At 46.2% G+C, this 22,223-nt stretch overlaps 13 protein-coding genes across 13 annotated transcripts; 3 read left to right on the top strand and 10 right to left on the bottom strand.

The window, feature by feature from the left end:
- Positions 1 to 41: 41 nt before the first annotated feature.
- CYBJADRAFT_59215 (uncharacterized protein) lies at positions 42 to 1,191 on the top strand. Its single transcript, XM_020217802.1, has one exon. The coding sequence runs from the start codon at positions 210 to 212 to the stop codon at positions 1,143 to 1,145; it is 936 nt and encodes a 311-aa protein (XP_020071633.1). The 5' UTR covers positions 42 to 209; the 3' UTR covers positions 1,146 to 1,191.
- Positions 1,192 to 1,237: 46 nt separating this feature from the next.
- Positions 1,238 to 2,506, bottom strand: CYBJADRAFT_124773 (uncharacterized protein; the record flags this gene model as incomplete). The annotated part of the gene is made up of 1 exon (XM_020212556.1): positions 1,238 to 2,506. One exon carries the CDS (start codon positions 2,504 to 2,506, stop codon positions 1,238 to 1,240), a length of 1,269 nt encoding a protein of 422 aa, XP_020071632.1.
- A 242-nt stretch (positions 2,507 to 2,748) lies between these two features.
- On the top strand, positions 2,749 to 4,362 carry MAS1 (mitochondrial processing peptidase). Its single transcript, XM_020217801.1, has one exon. The coding sequence runs from the start codon at positions 2,860 to 2,862 to the stop codon at positions 4,252 to 4,254; it is 1,395 nt and encodes a 464-aa protein (XP_020071631.1). The 5' UTR covers positions 2,749 to 2,859; the 3' UTR covers positions 4,255 to 4,362.
- Positions 4,320 to 6,293, bottom strand: NGG1 (histone acetyltransferase NGG1; the record flags this gene model as incomplete). The annotated part of the gene is made up of 2 exons (XM_020216815.1): positions 4,320 to 5,668; positions 5,777 to 6,293. The coding sequence occupies 2 exons, from the start codon at positions 6,291 to 6,293 to the stop codon at positions 4,320 to 4,322; spliced, it is 1,866 nt and encodes a 621-aa protein (XP_020071630.1).
- A 180-nt stretch (positions 6,294 to 6,473) lies between these two features.
- Positions 6,474 to 7,513, bottom strand: RSM24 (mitochondrial 37S ribosomal protein mS35). The gene has a single exon (XM_020214467.1). It carries the CDS (start codon positions 7,457 to 7,459, stop codon positions 6,581 to 6,583), a length of 879 nt encoding a protein of 292 aa, XP_020071629.1. The 5' UTR covers positions 7,460 to 7,513; the 3' UTR covers positions 6,474 to 6,580.
- Positions 7,514 to 8,005: 492 nt separating this feature from the next.
- HMO1 (Hmo1p) lies at positions 8,006 to 9,392 on the bottom strand (the record flags this gene model as incomplete). Its single annotated transcript, XM_020217480.1, has 2 exons — positions 8,862 to 9,392; positions 8,006 to 8,737 (listed from the first exon to the last, which is right to left on the bottom strand). Exons 1-2 carry the CDS (start codon positions 8,892 to 8,894, stop codon positions 8,006 to 8,008), a joined length of 765 nt encoding a protein of 254 aa, XP_020071628.1. The 5' UTR covers positions 8,895 to 9,392.
- A 1,469-nt stretch (positions 9,393 to 10,861) lies between these two features.
- CYBJADRAFT_176752 (aromatic amino acid aminotransferase II) lies at positions 10,862 to 12,280 on the bottom strand (the record flags this gene model as incomplete). The annotated part of the gene is made up of 2 exons (XM_020216814.1): positions 10,862 to 12,051; positions 12,073 to 12,280. 2 exons carry the CDS (start codon positions 12,278 to 12,280, stop codon positions 10,862 to 10,864), a joined length of 1,398 nt encoding a protein of 465 aa, XP_020071627.1.
- Positions 12,281 to 12,672: 392 nt separating this feature from the next.
- On the bottom strand, positions 12,673 to 13,125 carry MRPL19 (mitochondrial 54S ribosomal protein uL11m; the record flags this gene model as incomplete). Its single annotated transcript, XM_020216240.1, has 1 exon — positions 12,673 to 13,125. The coding sequence occupies one exon, from the start codon at positions 13,123 to 13,125 to the stop codon at positions 12,673 to 12,675; it is 453 nt and encodes a 150-aa protein (XP_020071626.1).
- A 210-nt stretch (positions 13,126 to 13,335) lies between these two features.
- SWT21 (Swt21p) lies at positions 13,336 to 14,466 on the bottom strand (the record flags this gene model as incomplete). The annotated part of the gene is made up of 1 exon (XM_020216239.1): positions 13,336 to 14,466. One exon carries the CDS (start codon positions 14,464 to 14,466, stop codon positions 13,336 to 13,338), a length of 1,131 nt encoding a protein of 376 aa, XP_020071625.1.
- An 803-nt stretch (positions 14,467 to 15,269) lies between these two features.
- CYBJADRAFT_125126 (Mov34/MPN/PAD-1 family protein) lies at positions 15,270 to 16,088 on the bottom strand (the record flags this gene model as incomplete). Its single annotated transcript, XM_020212572.1, has 2 exons — positions 15,270 to 15,403; positions 15,578 to 16,088. Coding segments are annotated over 2 exons (645 nt in total), but the record flags the coding sequence as incomplete, so codon positions are not given.
- A 1,176-nt stretch (positions 16,089 to 17,264) lies between these two features.
- On the top strand, positions 17,265 to 19,349 carry UBP10 (ubiquitin-specific protease UBP10; the record flags this gene model as incomplete). The annotated part of the gene is made up of 2 exons (XM_020212136.1): positions 17,265 to 17,531; positions 17,586 to 19,349. Coding segments are annotated over 2 exons (2,031 nt in total), but the record flags the coding sequence as incomplete, so codon positions are not given.
- A 339-nt stretch (positions 19,350 to 19,688) lies between these two features.
- On the bottom strand, positions 19,689 to 20,018 carry CYBJADRAFT_59111 (uncharacterized protein). Its single transcript, XM_020217800.1, has one exon. The coding sequence runs from the start codon at positions 19,911 to 19,913 to the stop codon at positions 19,722 to 19,724; it is 192 nt and encodes a 63-aa protein (XP_020071622.1). The 5' UTR covers positions 19,914 to 20,018; the 3' UTR covers positions 19,689 to 19,721.
- A 41-nt stretch (positions 20,019 to 20,059) lies between these two features.
- On the bottom strand, positions 20,060 to 22,021 carry RIM4 (Rim4p; the record flags this gene model as incomplete). The annotated part of the gene is made up of 2 exons (XM_020216238.1): positions 20,060 to 21,577; positions 21,638 to 22,021. The coding sequence occupies 2 exons, from the start codon at positions 22,019 to 22,021 to the stop codon at positions 20,060 to 20,062; spliced, it is 1,902 nt and encodes a 633-aa protein (XP_020071621.1).
- Positions 22,022 to 22,223: the final 202 nt, after the last annotated feature.

Below are 22,223 nucleotides of genomic sequence, written 5' to 3'. Positions count from 1 at the left end.
TTCAATCAATACAAGCTTACTGGCCTATATACTGTAGTTTATCAAGATCCGGGGTGATGGGTATTTTTCACCCCGGAATTTACCCTTTTCGGATGTTGGACGATTGGAAAACCAAAGAGCCCAATTGGCCTGAAAAAAAAAGGTGAACAGTGACGATCATCAACACTGAAGATTCGGTGTTTATTGGAGCTTTTCTATAGTTAACAACCATGTTCAGACAGGCCTTCAGAGTGTCCAGCAAGCAGTTTGTGAGATATAACTCTTCTGCGCCATCGTCTTCCGGCGTTGCGCAGTCTGAGATCGATGCGCTCTTAGCTAAGGTGAAGGAGCTGGGGCTTCCTCAGAACAAGACGGCTGCCAGTTTCAGAGCAGCTGGCGGTGCCCACAAGGGCAAGAGAGGTGCAAGAGCAAGCAGTGGCCACAGTGGGAAGTCAGCTTCGGGCTCCAAGTCCAGTGGCAAGGCACAGGCGAAGAGTAGCCAACCAGCAGAGGCTCAGGCACAGGGACAGGGACAGTCGAATGCCGCAGCGCAGAATAGACCAAAGAGACTACAAACAAACCTGGACGGATTCGATGAGGTTGCGTCGTCCTTCACAGCCACAGGGTCGGTCTCTGGTGGCTCGAAGCAACAAAGAGTTAGAGTCAAGGCCAAGGACAGACGCTTTGTGAACAGAGACGCCACTTCTACAAGTGCCCAAGGTCGTCCGCAAGGTCAAAGAGCTAGAGGCGGTGCTAAGAAGAACAACGGCAACAGCAGACGTTCAGCCAATAGCAGAGCTGAAAACATAGTGTATGTCAACCCTAACTTGGACCTCATTGCTAAACAATACATCCCAGAACCTGTCACGATTTCAAGCTTGTTGGAGACATCACCATTCACCTCCCAGACCCCAAACTCGAGAATCTTGAAGGCGTACATGGAACTCAAGGCCAATGGAGAGGCAGATGTCACCGGAGTGCTTAACGGCAAGTCCCACTTTGCTCCTGAGAGCGTGCTACAAAAGATGAAGACTCCACAGCTCAAGTTGAACGCTGAGGTTGTCATCAACTCTCTGAACAGAAACTCATCGCTGGACTACGATACAAAGATGAAGCTCCTGGGCCCTCTGACCGGACTTGCACCAGTCAAGCAACTCACTGCCTGATCATTGATCAATCCTATACATACCTGATTTGTGTTTTTTAAAGTGATTACTATGTACATAAGTTCATCCCAGTTCGAATACGGTAGTCATCTCTATTCATTATAAACAATTCCATCAACCAAGTCGAGACGAACGTTTGGCACTTCACCATTCGCACGCAGTTTCAAGAAGATGTCCTCGATATCGTTCTGTGATATTCTCAAATCTCCACTGAGTCTATCTAAAGACACACGTTTGAACGGCTTGATGTAATGGACAAGTAGTTTGATCTTGAGAACTGCCCGTATCTTGGTTAGCGTGTCGATCATGAACGGATCAGATTTCTCAGATATGAGCAGTTCCTTGTACAACGTGGTAAATCCATGGTTATCCAACCTGTCAAAGCTCTGTAATAACTTGACGAACTTCAAGATCTCGTTGTTCTTCAGGAAGTATTTCGTCTCTTGGCTTTCAAACTTGTTGATCTCATTCTTGTTGAGAATGGACGACACTATCAGATACTTCAGGACCTGGATTCTCTTCTTCTGGTTGCCAATTTCGTCATAGTTCTTGAAGCTTTCGTAAAACTCATCCGAGGCCAGCTCATAGTTCTCATCTCTCATGTGCATTTTACCACCGCACTCTTTCACAACAGCATTGATACTTGGATGTGGAATCGTGCTTTGTATCGACAACGTCTTCTTGTACAGTTCTCTCAACTTTGGAACGTTGTTTGTCTCTGAATACGCCTGAATCTCAATGGCGTACAGCTCCAAGAGATAGGCGTTACGGGTTATTTCTGGCATAGAATCCAGCTTGGTATGAAGCCTGGCGAGATACGCCAGCATTCTATCAAACTGGCGAAGCTCTAGCAGCAAGAAGATCCTCTTCAGAGAAGCCTTCATTGTGATCCTGTCGCTTCCATGGAACTTGCTCAGAAAGGTCTCAAGGAAATGGAGCTGATCCTCCTTCGGTGCTCCACTATACGCCTCCAGCATTCTGCTAAAGCTATCCTCGACATAGCCACGGGGCAACTTCTCCAGGGGAAGATCGAAGATCTTCAGCGCCCATTCACTTAGATCGTCGGCGTCGTCATGCTTGTACAGCAGCTTCAATATCTGCTTCAGAGACTTGAACTTGTACTCCACCGTCTCGGTGTTGTCACCGGCACAACCCAGCACGCTGGAAAAGATCTCAATGGCTCTCTTGGGGTCATCCTGCTTCACAGACTTCGCCTTGTAGTACAACGACTCCGGAGAGCCCTCGTCGTTTCCCTCGTCACTGCCCTCCATGTGTTGGTCGTCTCTTTCATCGTCGTCATCTTCAAACTCGAATTCGTACGACTCGCCATCGGACATCATAAAGTCATCCTCGTCCGACATGATGATGAACCTCGCTAAACAACAGCAGATCAGGGGCTATTCACAAAGCTCAACGCGGGTTCTATCGTTATGGGTGCTGTATACATTGCGAGTTGTGATCAAACACTGTGGGCCCGTTACCCGGACACACGGGCGAAGGCACGGGTCACTTCCGGTGCAGTCATGTGACTGGTGCCCCCGGTATTCAAAAACAAAACATCCGCACACCACGAAAAAGCTCACAGTTTTTTTCTCTGAGGCCTGTTCTGGTTTCGCAATTGGTGACAAATCTCTCGGTTTCATATAAAGCGGTTTTAGAATCATCTTCATCACCGTTTAATCCCCATCTCTCACACTTTTCCCAGGTATAAACCATGATGCTTCGCACAGCCCTGAGAGGCGGATCCAAGTCCCTCACAAGAACGCTCTCTACACTGCCAACGACTCAGACATCAACACTTCCGAATGGCCTGGTTGTGGCGTCGGAAAAGATCCCAGGTCTCTCCACGGCCACCGTGGGCATGTGGATCGACGCTGGGTCCAGAGCTGAGAACGCTAAGAACAACGGTACTGCGCATTTCCTGGAGCATCTAGCGTTCAAGGGCACCCAGAGAAGATCGCAATTACACCTTGAGCTGGAGATTGAGAACCTGGGTGCACATCTCAACGCTTACACCTCCAGGGAGAACACGGTGTATTACGCCAAATCAACGGAAGGCGACATTTCTCAGTCGATCGACGTTCTCAGCGATATCCTGACGAAGTCTGTGTTGGACCCAAAGGCCATTGAAAGAGAACGTGACGTTATCATCAGAGAGTCTGAAGAGGTTGATAAGATGTACGATGAAGTTGTCTTTGATCATTTGCACGCCATTTGTTATAAAGACCAACCATTGGGACGTACCATTTTGGGTCCTATCGAAAACATCAAGAAGATCAAAAGAGATGACTTGAGCACCTACATTGCAACAAACTACCACGCGGATCGTATGGTTCTTGTCGGCGCAGGTGCTGTGGACCACGACAAGTTGGTGGAATATGCCCAGCAGTACTTTGGCCATTTGACTTCCAGTGCCGCACACCTTCCACTGGGCTCTCCAAGAGGACAGCTACCTGTGTTCCACGGTGATGAGATCAAGATCCAGGAAGATTCGATTCCGACAACACACATTGCCATTGCTTTGGAAGGTGTCTCATGGAACGCCCCTGATTACTTCACTGCACTTGTCACACAGTCCATCGTTGGTAACTGGGATAGATCTCAAGGAACGGGCTCTAACTCTCCTTCAAAGCTTGCCCTAGCTGTTGCTGGCGGTGTCTCTGGCGATGGTAACGAACCAATGGCTAACTCATACATGTCATTTTCAACGTCATACTCAGATACGGGCCTATGGGGTGTCTATCTAACAGCTGATAAACATACCAACTTGAAGTACGTCATTGATGAAATCGTCAAGGAGTGGAACAGACTCAAGAGAGGCGAGTTTACTGATGCTGAGGTGCAAAGAGCAAAAGCACAGCTTAAAGCATCTCTGCTCTTAAGTTTGGATGGTTCTACTGCTATTGCTGAAGACATTGGAAGACAAATTGTCACTACAGGTAAGAGACTAAGTCCAGAAGATGTTTTTGAGAAGGTTGATGTTATAACAAAAGATGATGTTGTCAACTGGGCAAACTACAGATTAAACAACAAACCAGTGTCGATTGCAGCATTGGGTAACGTCACATCTCTTCCTCCTGTTCGTGAAATCACCAAAGCACTTGCTTAAGACCTTGTATATATGAATCGAATTTCCTGTTTTTTTTCTTCACCACTCCTCTCCTTGTATAAATTTCAATTATCCTGTTGAAGTACAAGATCGTCACCGTCTTCGTAATCCTCATCCTCATCTTCGTCCAGGTTTTCTCTTTCAAAGACACTCTCTTTTGGATACTTCTTTAAACTCTCGATCCCATCACCTGTGTCAAACAAAGGCCCAATCTTGTCTATCCATCTCTGGCGTTTTTCCAACAAAGATTTAACAGCTGCATTAGCAGCTGCCTGTTGAGCAGCTTGTTGCTGCATCTGTGTTTGTAGAGATGGCGGAACACTTGTAGCTGCTGTCTTACGCTTCTTGTTCTTTGGAACACGGATACGTTTCATATATGTCTGGTCGATTTGCTTTTCCAAGTCATCCAAAATCGAATTATACTCCTGCCATGCTAATTGTTGCTCGATAATAGGTATTAGTATTCTCTTGCGCTTGTTGTTGCGCTTTGACACTTCTCTCAACTCGCTTTGTAGAGCTCTAAGCTCTGTGGAAACTTCGTCATCTTCAGGCTTTAACCAGTTAGGCTCGCGGTCTTCGCCATCTTGTGCCTTTGATGAATCATTTCCCAAATCTGTGAAAATCCCAATAAACTTCAATTCCCTTTTCAATCTATCCTCAAGCGTGGTGTAGTCTGTATTTACACTTGAAACTTTCCAAGCAGGTTGATCTGGGAGTGTTGTAACACTGGTTCTCGTTTCATTTGAATTGCTTGTTTCGTCCTCATCATCAGAACTTTCATCTTTCATTATCGCACTAAGGAGCCGGGAAACCAATGGACCACATGATACGCTCTCTGTATCTATCGTCTCATCCGTTAAATCAGTTGAAGACATTTTTGGCTCTATTGAATCAAGGGTAATAGGCTCAACTGGCGATGTATAGTTTATAGCACCTTCCTCGTTATTCCAAATCTCTGCATAGAGTTGACCCAAATCAGGTATTAGATATGGTGTAATATTAGGATCATAGTTTGGATCACTTGACAGTGAGTCAGGGATCAAATATTTTCCTTTCAAGAACTTAAGATCTTCATCGGTAAATTGTCTGTAAAAGTTCTCAAAGAACGTTTGAAAAGTTGCAAACTGCACTTGGTTTGTCGGCTTCGACTTTGAGAAATCAATATCCGGAATTTCACCAGGTAGTTTATCTCTCAAATCAGTCTTTGGGTACGATGCAACACCATACCGTTTCTTTAAGTATTCTTCACCTGTTTCATGCAATCCACCGTCTTCCTCGTTAAACAACCCCAATGCTAACGCTGCTGCAGGTAATGTTTGCGATGTAACAAACTCAGATTTGGGGTTTTTTACCGTGGGATCATTTTCCATTCTCTCGATACTGAGCTTTCTTTCAGTTGTAGTATCCAGTTTATCTGTGGCGTCTTCAAATTTGTCATCGTCATCATCTTGCGGCCTTTCCGCTGGACTGGTTACTTCAGATGGAGCTGGTCCATATTCATCTTTGATTTCGACATCGGCACTTTTGTCATCAACAGGACCATCAACAGGGTCGTCATCATGATCACCATTATGATCATCATCATGGCTGTCTTCTTCTACCTCTTTCTCTTCTTCACCATCCTCCTGTTTGATCGACTCTTCCATCTCCCCTTCTTCCTCCTCAGGCTCCACAGTAGCTTCCTTAGTCCCTGGCTCGGCCTCTGTGTCCATATCGCCACCCGCCGTCAACTCCCTCTGCTTCTCACGCATCCGTTCGATAGTAGACTCATCGTTGTTAGACGCAATCTCCAATTGGTCGCTAAGCTTCACCAAGCTTTTCTTCAGAGACGTCAGCACTGCCAGCTCCGGAGCACGCGTCACGAAGTCACCATTGAGAACACCCAAATCGCTATCGTACTGAATGCTCAACAGAGACAACACCTCGTTGAGCGTCGTTGATGGGGCAGATACCTTTGTAGTTTTCTTCCCAGCCTGTTTTCCCGACGAGCCACTCGTTGTGGAGCCCCCACGTCTACGCCCAGAATTTCTTGTACCCATACCCTCGATACCAAAGCCTCCAATGATGTGTATGTTTCGTTGTTGTTGTTGTTGATGATGATGTTTTGTTTTGATAACGTTCCACAACACAACCGGAACCTCTGTTTACCTTTTGCTCGACACAAAAACGACAAAAAATAGAAATGTACGATTCGCGAAGCCTCGCAAACTACAACATCATCAACAACAACAACAATAACTGCTTCACTATATACACGTTTTGGTTTGCTGTTTGGCCTTTCTTATACTGTTTAGATATCTGTTTTGGCTACGTATATACAATGGTTTTATGCTGGTGACTCAGTAAGGATATCCAGTACGGACTTCACCTTCTTTGGTGCATCTTGTGGTCTCTTCCACTCCTCTGGGAAGGCATTCTTGAATACAGCGCTCTTCTTGTACTTTCTCTTTCTCTGTCTGGCTTGGACGTGACGCTGGTCAAGAGGGATGTCACTCAAGTCTTGGCTGAGGTCCTTGGAGGCCTTGAGCAGATCCGAGAGGACTTCTGAGAGAAATCTGGTGTTCTGCAATGGTTCCTCGAATCTTTCGCTGCTCATTTTGAACTCGTCTTTGCTGCCGTCGTATCTCACGCCAGCAAGCACTTTGAACTTGTGGGATTCCTTCTCATTGAGCCCAAGATCTTTCACTTTCAAAGTCAGCGTGACCTTTCTGTTGGCTCTGTATTCCTCCTCTCCGAGATAGGTGGTGTACTTGTATGTCACTGGCTTGCCCTGTGGTGGCTTGTACTCCTGACGATACTTGGCCAAGTGTGGCATCTCATAAGCTGCGATCCTGTTGTACTCTCTTTGTTCTCTGTGGTCTCTGATGATCTCCTGAGCAGCTTCTGGGTACTCGTCGTATTGGAACTTGGCTGGACTGTAGTTATCCTCATGCTTCTGACCATTCAGATCGAGAGCTGTGGACTCACCACCATAGTAAAGCTTCTCAATGATGTATGGTGACACACCGGTATGGGAAGATGTGCTCTTCAGCGCTGCCAACTCGGCATCGTCAGGCTTGAATTGGGCACCGAGGAGAGAACGACGTTTTTTGAACAACTCGAGGATCTCTTCCGCAGGTTTACCAGCCCATTTCTCAGGGTGAAGATACAAATCAGATAATCTGGATGCGCTCGATGAGAATTGTCTCGTTGTAAGTCTAAACATTAGTGATTGGTTGAAACAACTGGCTTGTCCAAACGTGAGACTACTTGAGCTTTCAAACACTTGGACAGCGTTTTTTTCTTCTTTTCTTCATTGATCGCCGGCGTAAGTTTTTTTTTTTCTGTTCTGTGTGCTGTGTCTCCTAACGATAATAGGAATATTTTGCAGTACATCACCGCTCCACCTTAAACAGTCAAAATGGTTCAGAAGCTTATAGAATTCGTTGGTGTTATATACATTCTACGGGGAAAGCAAGTTGTCAAGATCCATAGGGATAGCACTACAGATATGTAAAAAAAGAGAATATAGACAAATAACACAAAGGATGAATACGAGACACGATGGCATCAAGTATTCAAGAATAACACATCATAAAGGATTACAGCCATAGACAAGAAAAAACACATACGGAAGTTAGTAGAATGAAGGAAGCAGATGAAGAACATGGAAGAACATGAAAGAACAAGAAAAAGAAGTAAAGAAAAACAATCCAATGTATCCTGTGATTTGAAAAGAGTGCCTCATCTAGAGGGAAACACTATTCGCCGATCAGAATTCATGAGACGAGGAGATATCTTCAGGATTCTTCTTCTTGGACTTCTTGGACTTTTTCTTTTCCTTCTTTTCTTCGCCAGATCTCTTCTTGGTCTTCTCAAGGAAGGCTGGTACCGGAACTGGAGCGTGTGTTGGGATGGTGGTGTTGACAGGCAGGCCGTTCTTTTTATCCTCCAAGTACTTCTCCTTCAACTGTTGGTAGTTGGCAAGTTCAAGGCCATATGCCTCTTTCCACTTGTCCTTCTCCTGTTCGCTCATGTCGTTCCATTTTTGCGAAATCACCTGTGTGATCTCTGTCGATGATAAAGGTGGTAAGCCCTTTGAAGCGCGTTCCTCACGGATGGCCTCGCGGATATAAGCAGAGTAGGCAAAGAACACGGTCAGTGGTTTCTTTGGAGCATATGGATCCTTCTCTGCTTTCTTTCTTGCTGGCTTCTCGATGGCAGTAACTTCACCAGCAGTGTGAGTGGTCAACGGTTCACCTGCAACTGCCGCCAAAAGAGCAGGATCGGCCACTACCGATGCCAGGCTCGCGTCAGTGACAATGGCCTTTGCAGAAAGCTGGACACCGTTTGCAGCGTGTGTCAAGAGCTTAAGCGAGTCCGCCAATTCACCAAAGACGTGAGTAGCATCATCGTTATTTGTTAACGAAGCGTTATAGAAGTCAACGGCCGCTGAGGAAGCCTCCGCTGCGGCCTTGGAGAGCTCATAAAGCGACGACACTAACTGTAAACAAAGCGTGTTAGTATTGACAAAGCTCACCAAAAAAAACAAAACAAAACAACACCAAGAACCCAATTGGACGAGTTGAGCCAGGTTCAGCTTCTGGTTCAGTGATAGATCTACTCACAGAGTCCTTTGCGACTTTCAGTTGGTTGGACATTTTGTTAATTTCGTTCCTCAAGTTTAATGTTGAGCCTATTCAAGATGCCAGGCTGAGCTAGTTTCTGTTTGGGGTAGAGCTATTTGCTGATGAGGGTTAGGGGGAGCAGGTGGAAGGAGGAAGGAAAATTTAGGGGGGAAACCTACTGGGTTTTGTTTATTTTTCTGCCTAAACTCTTGTTCAACTTTTTTTGTTTTTCGTCCGCTGCCCCCTCCGCCAGCCGGCTGCTTTCTGAAAGGGGGAAGGAGGTGTTTGGCGGCCTGGAGTCAGTTTTTCCACTGTTAAACTGGTGCTGCTTACGCCCGCCCACTGATTTAACGCACCACTCACTGCCCCGAAGACTCCCGCTTAGCTTACGCCGCCCACCGCCCCGAGCCCCTCGTGGACCCACAACGCAAGTCCTCGACTGGCGCTAAACATTTGTGTTGGCGGTGCACAGGCTGCTACGCTGGCCGGGGGGGGGGTCGGCCAGAGGTTGCTAGTGAGTCTGCGCAAGAAATGGCGCAACCGAAATAAATTCACATCCTGCCTGAGTGTGAGACAGCCTGTAGAATTCTCACCTCCCTCTCCGCATTCCGTACCCACTCTCCCTTTAAATTTAATGTGTATGAGTTCTAAAAAGTGAGCCAGTGGGGGGCTAGGCACCTAATTTGTCCACGCCCGCGTAGGGTGCCGTTCTACAAACTGCTGACTGGGGGCCGCACCCCACGAAGACACTTGGGGTTTTCTGCCTACGGGTTTACTCTCGAGGAAGCGCCATAATGATGAAAACACCCTTGTAGGGCCATCACTGGTTTGCACATGTCTGCCAGCTTTCTAACGAATATACGATTAAGTACGCCATTTACAAGAGATAATGCTCTCCATTAGCTTCGACCAAAGTCGTTCTTGGATGGTCTTTGCTAAACCTTCTTGAAATGGCTTATGGCCAGGGCCCATGTTAGCCTGACCTGCACCTCTTGTATGTAGCCAGAGTTATATAGGCTGGTCAGTGTCTAAAGCATTCATTTCCTGATATATAATGTTGGTAATAGGTAATATGTGACACCACTAATGGCTGAGGACCTATGACATCTCGGTTACAGTTTCAGAAGTTGAGCTATAGATAAAGTATCGTGGCTGACCGATTATTGGTTGGTAATATTAGGTCATTGGACTGTATAAACTGCATGTAGAAGTCTCTCTATCCGGGGTCAAAATGCCCAGGTGGGTAGTTTGTGCTGCTACAGGTGTCATAAGAAGACCAAGAAAGCCTCCTTTATTACTATCACTGCCCTCTAGTTTCCCCATTCCACGAGGTGCCTGGTTTCTACACTCGCATGATCCAGAGTTGCAGTGCTGAGCTTACCAAGCAACGGATCAATTTTGCATGCATATCGCTAAGGCATCAACATTAGGTGGCTATAGTAACAAACATCCCAATACAAAGATGGTTGATCCCAATTTCCGTTGGAAAGGCATATCTTGTGCTACATGGCGCAAGTGCAATAAAATGATATGTGCAAGCACAAGCATATCACCTTCTTCGCCAGATCAGTGCCACTAGTCTTCCCAATATGATCAGATGAGCTCAGTATAACGTTACTTTAGAGGTAAAACTGGTGTGTCCGCTGAATAACAGGATCTGGCCTCAGTGCTAAAGCCACTACCTCGTCCAGGCAATTCGCCAGCCTTGATGACTGTAGCCCAAGAAACATGAGTTTCCTTTCACTACATCGGCAAGGTTCTAAGCTTCCAGTACGTATTGTTCCCAGCACATAGTAATCTCTATCTCCAGTTGCCTGTACGAAGATGATAGCAGTAATATGGCCATTGATTAGGTAAAAATACCAGTACATCGTGGAGACCTTCGATGACAATTCGGCTCCAAGCTCAGTTGCTGAGCCCATAATTTAATACTCAAACACTGTATCCATCGTTACCCTTCGTTACAACTGATCTTGCTGCAATTTTGAGACCAATCATAACTATTGTTCAAAGAAACTCAGCACCGCTTGACTGAGTCTTCTTGCAGCTTCAATCAGTTCATCGTTGTCACTGGCAGTTGCCAGTGTCAGTCTGATGAACTTGGCAGACTTGGCATACTCTGGGGTGAACGCCATATTCTTTCCCAGAACAACCTCAACGCCCTTCTCAATCGCTTTATATCTGAGGCCCTCCAGTTCCAATCTATGGTCGTCACCTTCAGGCAAATTGAGGTCAATTGTTATGAACATACCCGCGTCTGCCTCATTGTACTTGAAGTAGCCTTTCTTATAAGCTTCACTCTCCAAGAGAGTCCTGATAAGAACGTTCTTCCTCTCTGTATAAACTTTAGAAACTTTCACACACCATTCAATCCAACCTCGAGCACCACCTGAATGCGCAATTGCTGACAATACACTGACTTGTGATAACCCAGACGGGGCCTTTGTCGAAATGTTTGAATGATCGATGATACGACGAATCAGCTCTGAGTGTCCCACGATGAATCCTAACCGTGCACCTGGTGCAAAGACCTTGGAAAACGTCTCCAAACGTAGCACACGGCCATCTGAATCGTACTGGATATATGATTTCAGCAATCTCTCCTTCACAAATCTCGCAGAGTCGTACGTGTCGTCGTCAAAAGGGTTATCAACACCATCTGTGAAGGCTCCCAGCTGGATGTATCCATATGGATCATCTTCCACGATAATAAAGTCGTACTTCTTGGCCAATCCATACACCCTTTCACGCTTGGACTCCTTCAGCGATAGTCCTGTTGGGTTTTGGCCCGTTGGAATCGTGTACAGCACCTTGGGGAATGGCTTCTCCTGGTACTGCCCTTGGAACCAGCCTTCCAACAACTGCTCCAGGTAATCAACGTCAATCCCACCATCTTCAAAGTTTATTGGAACGGGGACAGGAGACCCGCCCCACGATCCAATGGTGTTGATCGTGGGGACAAAGGTGTATGCCTCCAATAGCACCGTATCACCGGGATCAAGCAACAGATTAAACACCTTGTGGAGCGAATCACCAGAACCATTTGTCAGCGTCACATTCCACCCTGAATACCCTGGCTTGTTCGTGAGCAAGACCAAGTCCTTTGCAAACTCCAGCAGCTGCGGAAACCCTTCTGTTGGCCCATAGTTCAACGCCCTCTTCAGGTCCAGCTTGGAGGCATCTTCAGCAACTCGGTCCACCACTTGAGCACCTTTGGGCTCGCCGAAGGGGTGGTCCTTGAACTCATACGTGATCTTTGTCAGTGGATAGAACCCCTCGTGTGGCCTACCGCCACTCAGCGATATAGGCGACAGGTGTCTGTTAACGTGATCTGGCAGCGGCACCCCATGGAACCCAACAACCTCTCGCTGCTGAGCCCTCTGGGAGATATGGCGCATCACTGTAGCGTCCGCCGTCATTGGTTCAATATTGCACACACCAGCAACACTTCACCAAGGGCGGGCTCTTCTAGCGCCCTCTCTGTATTTATACCCACTGGCACCAGCACACATCTCGGGCTTGCTCACCATTGCACTTATTTGCAATAGATGGGCCATTATTTGTTCACAGCCGGGAGTTATACTGGATTCGGCAACTGGTCGGAATCCTATGGCGGTTCCCACGCCCAACAGAGTACTTCATCTAAGCGCATTTCCGCTCTCTACATCATCAACACGGTAAACCTCTAGCGATTACTCAGCACAAAATCACCAAAACATTCATCTATGTACATTTATTTTACTGTTTTCATAATTGTGCTATATACACACACGTTCGCCACATTCATACCACCACATTCATACCACCACATTCATACCACCACGTTGATGCCCATGCTCTTTGCCGTCGCAATGACGCCCTTGACGATGTTCTCCATCTCGATGGCCTTGTGTCTATCGTCGGTCTTCTTGATCTTCGCAATCTCATAGACGTGTTTGAGCGAGATCTCGCCTGCAAACGGCTTGCCTGGGCCAACTTCGGCGGCTCCTTTCTCGATGCCGGCGGCTCTCAGCAGCAAGTAGCCCGTTGGCGGCGACTTGAGCTCGAACGTGAAGCTTCTGTCTGGCTTCACGATCAGCGCCACTGGGATTGGAACGCCCGGGGCGTACGAAGCGGTTCTGGCGTTGAACTCTTTGCAGAAGTCAATGGCCTTAACACCCTTGGAACCCAGCGCAGGGCCCACCGGAGGCGTTGGGGCTGCTTGCCCGGCACCCACGATGAGCTTCACGAAAATGTTCTTCACTGCTCCACCACGACTGGCCATAATTGCCCTTTTTTTCTATGTTTCTTTGTTGCGAATATGAGGCTCCGGTGTTGTGTTGATGTTGTTTGTGAAAATCACCGTCCATCAAAACTTTTCAGCACAGTGTGGTCAAAGGCCGCGAATATTTCCTAAACGGGCCAGAGAGATGGGCACTAGGCCCATCGCTCACTACGTTGTGTCTTGCTACTGCTATTGAAGGGCAAATATGGGTCAAATGGTTTCGTCTGGCGTGAGAAGTGCTATGGTGACATGTGGTTTGTGTGTGGACCTGTCGCCAACCGAGTAGGCGACGATTCCGGGCTCCTGTGAGTGAGCTGAAACGTGTGGCACTGGGAAGCACGGTGTGTCGGTAGATCTCAGCGCGTTGATCCCGATTTCAGAGTCATAGTAGTGGTTGACGGTGCCTCTCGTGGTGCCCGTGAGCAAGCCCTGGCCATTTGGTAAGACAGTTGCTGTTATTCTCTGTGCAGAGGACTTGAACTGGTCCAAGGAACAGACTGGTGAGAGACCCATTCGTACATCCAATACTTGGATATGGTCATCATGTCGTGGAATCACGTAGATGTACTTGTCATTGTCGCTTTCCAGGATCTGGAATACTCCATGTGGGAGCCTGGTCTGGCTGATTTGTTCTCCGTTGTTGGAATAGAGAGAAACTGAACCGTTCCACGAGCCACACCACCATCCGTCTGTAACAAACTCCGAGTTTGTAGGGGTCATTGCGCTCACGATCCCACTGACTCGGTCCAATTCACCGATTGGATCGGATCTTTCGATGTCAAACATCTGTATCCGCCTCGAGCCGCCGCTAAGGATGGTTTTATCGTTCAAAAACGTAAGACATGAGGTCTTGTAATACTTTTCAGTTTGAGGATGAGAGTTGTTGAACACCCTTAAAGGCCGTAGTCGTCCCTTCTCATCGGGAATGACGTTGTACAGCTTCAGTGGAACTTCCATCCCGCTGATAGCAATTGGCACGATACCGGTGTATAGTGAAGACTGTGGGTGTATACATGTTGTCGTTATGGACGGTAGGAATGATCTTGTGTACGCCAGAAGTTGATCCACAGGCTGATCCAGCAACGTCTGTGGTGGGATATACGTCCTTATGCCCCTGTCAGAAGATACGGTCAGTAACGCAGACGAATCAGGCAGCCATTCAAGCTGGGATGTTATCACTGGCTGACTTGCGTTGTTACTGTTTGGGTCTATTGGTCTCTGAAGACAAGGATACGTATAGTCTGACTGCTCCGCACTAAGTCTCCGGTAAAGATCATCTTCAACACAACTGGGCTCGGAGTAGAAAGTCTCATTAGTTGAAGCCAGTGTCCTCAGTTCCATCCGGCCATTTACAAGGATCAACTAATGTTTAATACTCGCTACTTCATGGGGATTAAGTGTTGAAAGTTTTCTTGAAATTATTTTTCAGCCTTGTATTGGCCCTCGGGGTTAACCACTACACATCATCAACACTATAATGAGAACAACTATCGTCTTCATTCGTTTAGGAATACCATTTTCTGGAGCTTGAGATTCAACAGCATCCTGCTTGCTTCTGCAGAGGTGGCCATGATGGCAGTATTGACCTCTCTTTTACGGATATTTTCGAGATCCTGGGTGATCTGCTGCTGTCCATAACCTACGGAGGTGGATGTCCGTGTATGTGGAGCTGGGCCTTCGTTCGGCTGGGTGCTAGAGGATACTTTGTTGGGCGAAGTGACGCTCTCGTCGTCCATTCTGGATTCCGAGTCCGAGTCCACCGATGGATCCACGTCGTCTCTCATGTCGGTATCGGAGTCATCCGTGTCCATTTCCTTTTCCTTCATCTTCGACAAGAGGTTTGCCCTGGAGAACGGAGACAGCTGCGATCCAAACAGCTGAGAAGGAGATGAATTCATCGTTTGAGCCAGTTCTCGTAATGAGGTTATCCCTTGGGGCATAGGAACGTGGCGTCTTTGCAGGGCAGCAAGTTCCACTTGGATGGGATTTCTGGTTGAAGGTGCGAGGTCGAATCTTGAAGTTGGCTTCTTCAAGAGTGCACTTCTCTTCTCCAGTGTCTCCAATCTGGTGTCCACGAACTCTAGGAGCCTTGATCGTTGCTCCTGGAGATCTATTGGCCCAACAACCTGGGAGATCCAGAATTTGTTCCACAGATTGGATAAGATCATATGATCAATGTTGGATCTGAAAACGTGTATCGATAAGGAATAGTACTTTGAAGAGTGCATACCAAAGTCCTTGGCCTTTTCCTGTGGTATATGACTTGAAGCAATGATATCTTTCTTCTTAGCTTTGTCGTTTGACCCGAATAACGAGGAGCCCGTGAAACTGCTGTTGGTACATGACCCAGTGGTACCTGCTCTGGTGATGGCACTATTACCAGTAGCAATAGTAGTGGTGATGTTTGAAGCTGTGTTGGTGGTAGTGGTATTAGTAGGTCCAGTTGCATTACTGCCCATGTTGGCCTTTATATATTCTTCAGTATAAGTTCTGAATGCTCCAATCTCAACTTTACCATCAGTCAGTGTTCTCATTGGATCAACAACTATCGCCAGATAAGGATCTTGGAACTGCTGGTTCAATGACTGCGTACCAACGTCAATACCTGATAGCCAGCAACCGTATCCCGGATGAGAATGGTACCAGCCAACGATATTCTCGTACCGGCCACTTGACCTCAGAGAATCCAAATACTGAACCATGAACTCATACCCTTCTGCCTGGGCATTCACTCTTGTTTCTGTGCCTTCAACTGGCAAGGGATACACGTCCATAACAACAATACCGTTTCGCACGATCTTGCCCGTGAGCATACCCATAATCTCTATGGAGCCCCCAGATTGGGCATGAAGAGTCATCTTCATCAACGCCAGAGAAGAAACGTGAACGTGCTGGAAATAATTGGCATCTCTGGTCCACGGTTTCGACGACTTCAGCATCGCCTCCGCATTATCAGTGACCATTCGATCGTACAGGTTCCTTGATCTTTCATCCAAGGGCTGCGAGAGTAAATCGTTCATGTCAACTTCTCTTGAATCGAGTGGAGTGTCATCGCCCCTGTGTAGGTGTATTTCGTTCAGCTTGTTGCAAAAATTCGATATGAAGAACGCATCCTTTCTGTAATCGTCCGGATTGGTTTGAATTGACATTGTGCCTCACCGTGATAGCCTCAAGCTCAACTGAATTGGATGGTTCATTCGCAACGGATGCAGCTGTTGTATACCGAACTTTGCCCCTGCCTCCACGGGACAGGTCCCGTTGAGAAAGGGTAGTGTCCTGTAGATCCCGGTAGCAGAGGTGTGCATCACTGGCAGGTGGGAGAAAGCCGGTGGTGTCCGGGTGTTTGCTTATGTAATCACAAACGCGTCTTAAGATTTCCCCTTGAAAAAGAAACAAAACTTTGTTCCGCAAACTCGCACTATTTTTTTCTTTTTGGGGTCTTTTTCTCTACAGAAAGCAGTGCAAAATCGGAACCATCCGAGGAAAAATAAACCAGCAAAAAACCAGCAAAAGCCAGCGTCCGGCTCTCGACTTGTCGCTCCATCGTGCTTCTCCACAAGATCAGACAATATAACAAGCACAGCTGAAAACAATCACGTCCGTATCATTTTCCCGTAGTAATTCCACGACATTTTTGGTGGTTATTCCTGCGTGCGCGTATCAATTGTTTTCTGCTCTGGTTCAAATCGATCGCATCGCCATTGCCTAAATTTTCTGTCTTTTTCTTCTCGCAGCTTTTGGCGTAAATTTTTTTTTCCCGCTGGAGTTGGACCTTCTTTGCTTTGCCTACGGAAGACGGACAGCAGTGCCAGTCAAACGAACAGACGGGCAAACATTTTCGACACAAGAGCTTTGTTCCCCACGGTTTAAGGCTCCACAGACAAGGAAAAAGTTGTTGTTGAGCGTATTGGTAACCGTTCTTTGCAGGCTACGGAATTCTAAGTGAAATCCACCAAATCGTGCTCTCACACACTCTTTTTTGTTTAGTGTGAAAAGAGGTTTTGACCGTAAAGGCGTTCACTACTACTTACAAGACAGTTTTATTTTCGCTGTGTGTGTGTGCTTGTGCGTGCGTGCGTGTTTGTGTGTGTGTGGTGACTTTGCCTGTGTGTTTTTGAACTCCAATGGGCGAGGTTGTTAAAGATAGCATCACGCCGTTAGTTCAGAGGATTCTTGCCGATCCGCTTCGTTTTATACCGGCAAAGTATCAAGAGACCCATACAAACAGACCGTCAAGTTACATCAAAATAGGCGCTTCACATTCCAAAGAGCTCGTGCCTGAACGGGCAGGGCAACAGCAACAACAGCAGCCTTTGTTGGGCTCTGCAAAGCCTGCGAATGACGATGAGAGTAAGCCACGGCCGCGGTCTTTGGCACATGCCATTGCTGGCTACACAGGGAAGCGCGTTTTAGATGATGATGATGGCAAGTTGAGCAAGTCGAAGAGAAAGAAGCTGAAGGTGGAGAGCGTTTTGGCTCAAAGCGAGAACGATGAGGACGTTGGAGAATCTCTGGAGGGTGAGGATGAGACAGCACAAGCTTCCAATGAAGATGAGGAGGCGCTGAGTGAAGATGAGACGCCGCTGAGTGCTGATGAGACGCCGCTGAGTGCTGATGAGACGGCGCAGAGTGAAGATGATGAAGAGTCTTATCAGGCTGAAGAATCAAGAGAGTCAAGCGAAGATGCTCAGCCATTCCCGCGCAACTTGGTGAGTAAGAAGGTTTACGAACAGTTTCCTTCGGAGAACAGTGATGAGTCGCGTACTGCGTCTACAACTTCTGAAGAAGATACAGGGGATGGCAATAGCAATGATGATGACGACGATGACGATGACGAAGGTGACGAAGATTATAACGAGGCACAGACAAACACCCAAGAGGAATCCACATCTGAATCATCTGAGTCCAGAGAATCGTCACAATCACCAGATTCACCTTGCGCTTCTGAATCACAAGAAGATGAGAATGAACTGCTGAAGAAAGATTTGCACAGCAAAGCTACTAGCAGCACACCACCAACGACACCTGAATCCGATAGCGAGGAGGATAAAGTGACAGGCGATCCAAACGGATCAACAGACGTGGATAAGCGATCCAAACTGGATGACTTTTATCAGATAAACGAAATCGCCAACGATAGAGGTTCAAACCATTCACAGCGTATTGTCAAAAACTGGGGTGTCAATCTCCAATTGCAGAAACCCGTGGGGCTCTTGAACCACGGAGTCACCTGTTATACTAATGCTGCAGTCCAGGCAATGGTTCACATCCCGGCAGTGCAACACTATCTGAACGATATTTACAAGAATAAGTACAAGGACACGATTAGCCAAAGATCTGTGAGCCATGTGTTGGCTGAAACCTCTGTCAGAATGTGGAACCCAGATAAGAAGAGAAGTGCAAAGTATATCAATCCAAAGAAGTTGGTTTCAAGGTTAGACGATATCAATTGCATGATGTCTGAGTGGCAACAAGAGGATTCCCATGAATACTTCATGTCGTTACTGTCAAGATTGCAAGAGGACTCAACACCAAAGGGACACAAGCTGAATGAAAGTATAATTTACGACATCTTTGGAGGATTGCTGAATCAATCCGTGACGTGTAAAAGCTGTGGCCATGTTTCAAAGACACAGCAGGAGTTTTACGATTTGTCACTTCACTTGGGGTCCACAAGGAAGAATTCTAATAGCAATGACAATACACAGGAGGACGCGGATCAACCTTCTCAGAGATACTCCATACAAAAGTCAATCAGAGACTTCTTCTCGCCAGAGCTGATCAAACCCGATAGATCTGATACGAAGAGTGGCTATGTCTGCGAGAAGTGTAAGCAACGTACCAATGCAATCAAGATTTCCAGTATTGATCGTGCTCCAGAGACACTGGCCGTTCATTTGAAAAGGTTCAGATTTAACGGATCATCATCGTCCAAGGTCAAGCAAGGAGTGTCGTACCCTTTGATATTGGATCTGTCACAGTATACCACAAGGGCAGAACCTGTCCTGTATCAACTCATCTCTGTTGTTGTACATGCCGGTCGCTCTGTATCATCTGGTCATTACATTGCACATTGTCGTCAACCTGACGGAACATGGGCTACGTATGACGATGAGTACATCAATCCAATATCTGAAAAGCAGGCCTTGAAGGACTCGTCAGCATACTATTTGATTTACACTCGTCTCACACATAAGGATAACATCAAAAAACCAACACCTTTGAAGGCCTTACAACAGTCCAACACATCGACCTCACCTGCCACCAAACCTGTATCTACGAAGTTGGATGTCAATCAATCACCAAGACACACAGCTGATAAGGACAGGAAACCACTGCATTCGATAGGAGCTGTCAATCCTTCGTCACCAAAACAACACGTACCGCAGATGCCTAAGCATAATATCAAAGCCAAAAAGCAGAAATATGGAGCTATGAGGCCAACAAATAACCTGGGTAACATATCTGGAAAGAACCAACGCAAATACGCGTCAAAGAGACCCGGTTCACGGAGGTTTAAAAAGTACTAATTAGCGATAATAAAGCTATAAGCAGGGAATAGTCTTGTACAAGTAGCTTCATCCATAGACGCATGGTCAATTATATGCAATCATAAAGAACATTAGTAAAATAATAAGACTAGAAGCTAGTATATCATTACCAGAAGAAGAAACATTTGGGGACTGTTCAAACAACGTGACATATTTGAACAACAAAGAAGAACCCAGGGATAAGAGAAGAAGATAAAAAATGAACATGAATTGATCATTGGATTGACAATGGGTCATGATATAAAGCTTTGAAAGCTTGATTAAATCGATCAACCATGGTTGAGAACTGAATTTTCGTTGTTATTTCCTTTTAACAACTCTGCAACGAATAAGGATAGGATAAATTAGCAATCATTTCTGCTTCAAAGAAGAAAATTATAAGTTCAATAATCGAGTTCTTCTTCGTGTTTTGAGCTAGAAAGGGCGGGAGTTTCCAATGGTTGTGTTTTTCCATGATCATCGCCCGCATTAGGAACAACTGGAGGAATTCCATAATACATGTATGGTGGTCCTGGTGGAATCATTCCAGGAAGCAGACCTGTTGGAGCTTGGGGTGGGTACCCTACAAAGCTGCTCTCTGGATAGTATGGGAAAGGGACATACGGAACGTACGACTGTAACTTTCCATCGTATTGTTGCATCATGCAATCTTCAGGATACGCGTAGTAATAGTATGGAGGAGGAACCATATGTGCAGAACTTGGCGATGGGATCATATGTGACATACTTCTTCTGTGAGGATGCTTTGGTGCATAGTTTGTGCTTGAATGGTCTGGATTCTCAGAAGTACCTGAAATTGAAGTAGCTGTGAACACTGATTTTGCCTCTCCATGCGAAGAGGAGTTCATTGTTTGATTGCTTGGTGATGATACTGGTGTATGCTTTTCAGTTGATGAGTATGAGTTATCATCAAACTTTGCAGAGGTGGCATACATACGACCTGCAAACTCTGGCTCAAAAGGTGGTGCACCTGCAAAGAATTTTGGAGTATGAGATGTTCTCTCTCCTGCGAGTGATAGAGAACGGCTACCAGAAAACTTTCCCTTCGATCCAAATGATGAGGTTGAGTATGAACGATGATATCCAGAGCCTCCCATGTGTGTAAAGTGTCCCATTGGACCTTTGAAGTATCCGGAACCTGTACTGGATCTTCTGACAGGCAAGTTTACAGGAGGAGGTGCTAAATTCAATCTCGTAGACTGGGAAGAGAAGCGGGACTTTTTGTGGTGAAGCTCACGATATTGGACATGCATAGTCTTATCCATGAAAACTGCATGGTTCTCTCTCTCAACTGCAGCAGCAGCAGCTTGCTCTGTTTCAAACCTGATAAATGCAAAATTGTTGCCAGCTCTCAAAACAAGAACAATATCGGCAACCTTGCCATGATTCGAGAATCTTTCAGCCAATAACTCTTTGGTAACCTTCCCATCCAACTGGCCAACAAAGATGGAACACTTGTCAATCTCAACAGAAGGCTCACCTTGTCCATCAGAAGGATGTTCAATATTCTGGGCCCATTCGACGATCCAGTTTGGGCTCAATCTGAGGTTTGCATAAGCTCTAATAGCATCATCTCTATATGCAAACTGACAAAACCAAGCTCTATTAAAGTTGGATTTTTTGTAGTTTGAGTCATTATCACCTATAACTTGTTCAATCTCGCCGTACTTTCCAAGCATATCCATCACCTCTTTGGAGCTGATTTCAGTGTCGTTGGAAGTAGCAATGTACAATGTACGATTAACTTTTGCCGGCTCACAGCGGATTGTTCTACCGTTAAGTATTGTATGTTGTGCCTCTTTGAGTGCTCTTTTTGCATCTGCATCATTAGTGTATTGAACAAATGCATATGGCCTGTTGGATGGATCCCGAAGAACCTTTATCAAAGCCAAGGTACCCCACTGAATTTCTGTTAGTAACACTTTCTTGGACTGCAAAGATAAGCAACCAAATCAACATACCTTTTCGAAATGCTTAGTAACTGAAGCCGATAGCTCATCATCTGACAACGCAGCTGCAAGACTTGCAACAAAGACGCAGGAACTTGGACGCCCACGGAATGAGCATACGTCTTCTGACTTCTCTTCACCAGCAGGGACGGCTTCCAAAGTTTCATTTGCTGTATTGTCATCATCTTCCAACAGATCCAGTTCCGCATCAGCATCACAATCAGAATCCATTTCTGAGTCCTCACTTGAGCTGAAAGTAGTTGGCAGCAGATCAGCAGCATTGTACCCTGGGTCCAACTCTGGGTCCAACTCTGTGCCCTTTTCAAACTCCTGCAAACGCTCCAAGTTCCCTTCAATGTCCTCCACAACTGTAAACAATGGCGCCTTTGAACCCATTTTAACCGCCGTGCCTCGTTGTTTATAGTATATCGTTCTTTGTATCCTTCTTCAGAGAGTTAAATGGAAGAACAGCCTCTATGATAGTAACAGTACCAACTTTTTGTAACAAATATTAACAGCACCTGTGCTAAGTAAGGACGAAGGATTGACGCCAACAGTGTGAAATGGAAATAGGAAATTCCCAAGATTTGAAAGTGAA

The sequence above is a fragment of the Cyberlindnera jadinii genome (assembly GCF_001661405.1).
Source record: "Cyberlindnera jadinii NRRL Y-1542 unplaced genomic scaffold CYBJAscaffold_3, whole genome shotgun sequence".
Classification (NCBI taxonomy): Eukaryota; Fungi; Ascomycota; class Saccharomycetes; order Phaffomycetales; family Wickerhamomycetaceae; genus Williopsis; species Williopsis jadinii.
This window is presented reverse-complemented; position numbering and strand designations above follow the sequence as displayed.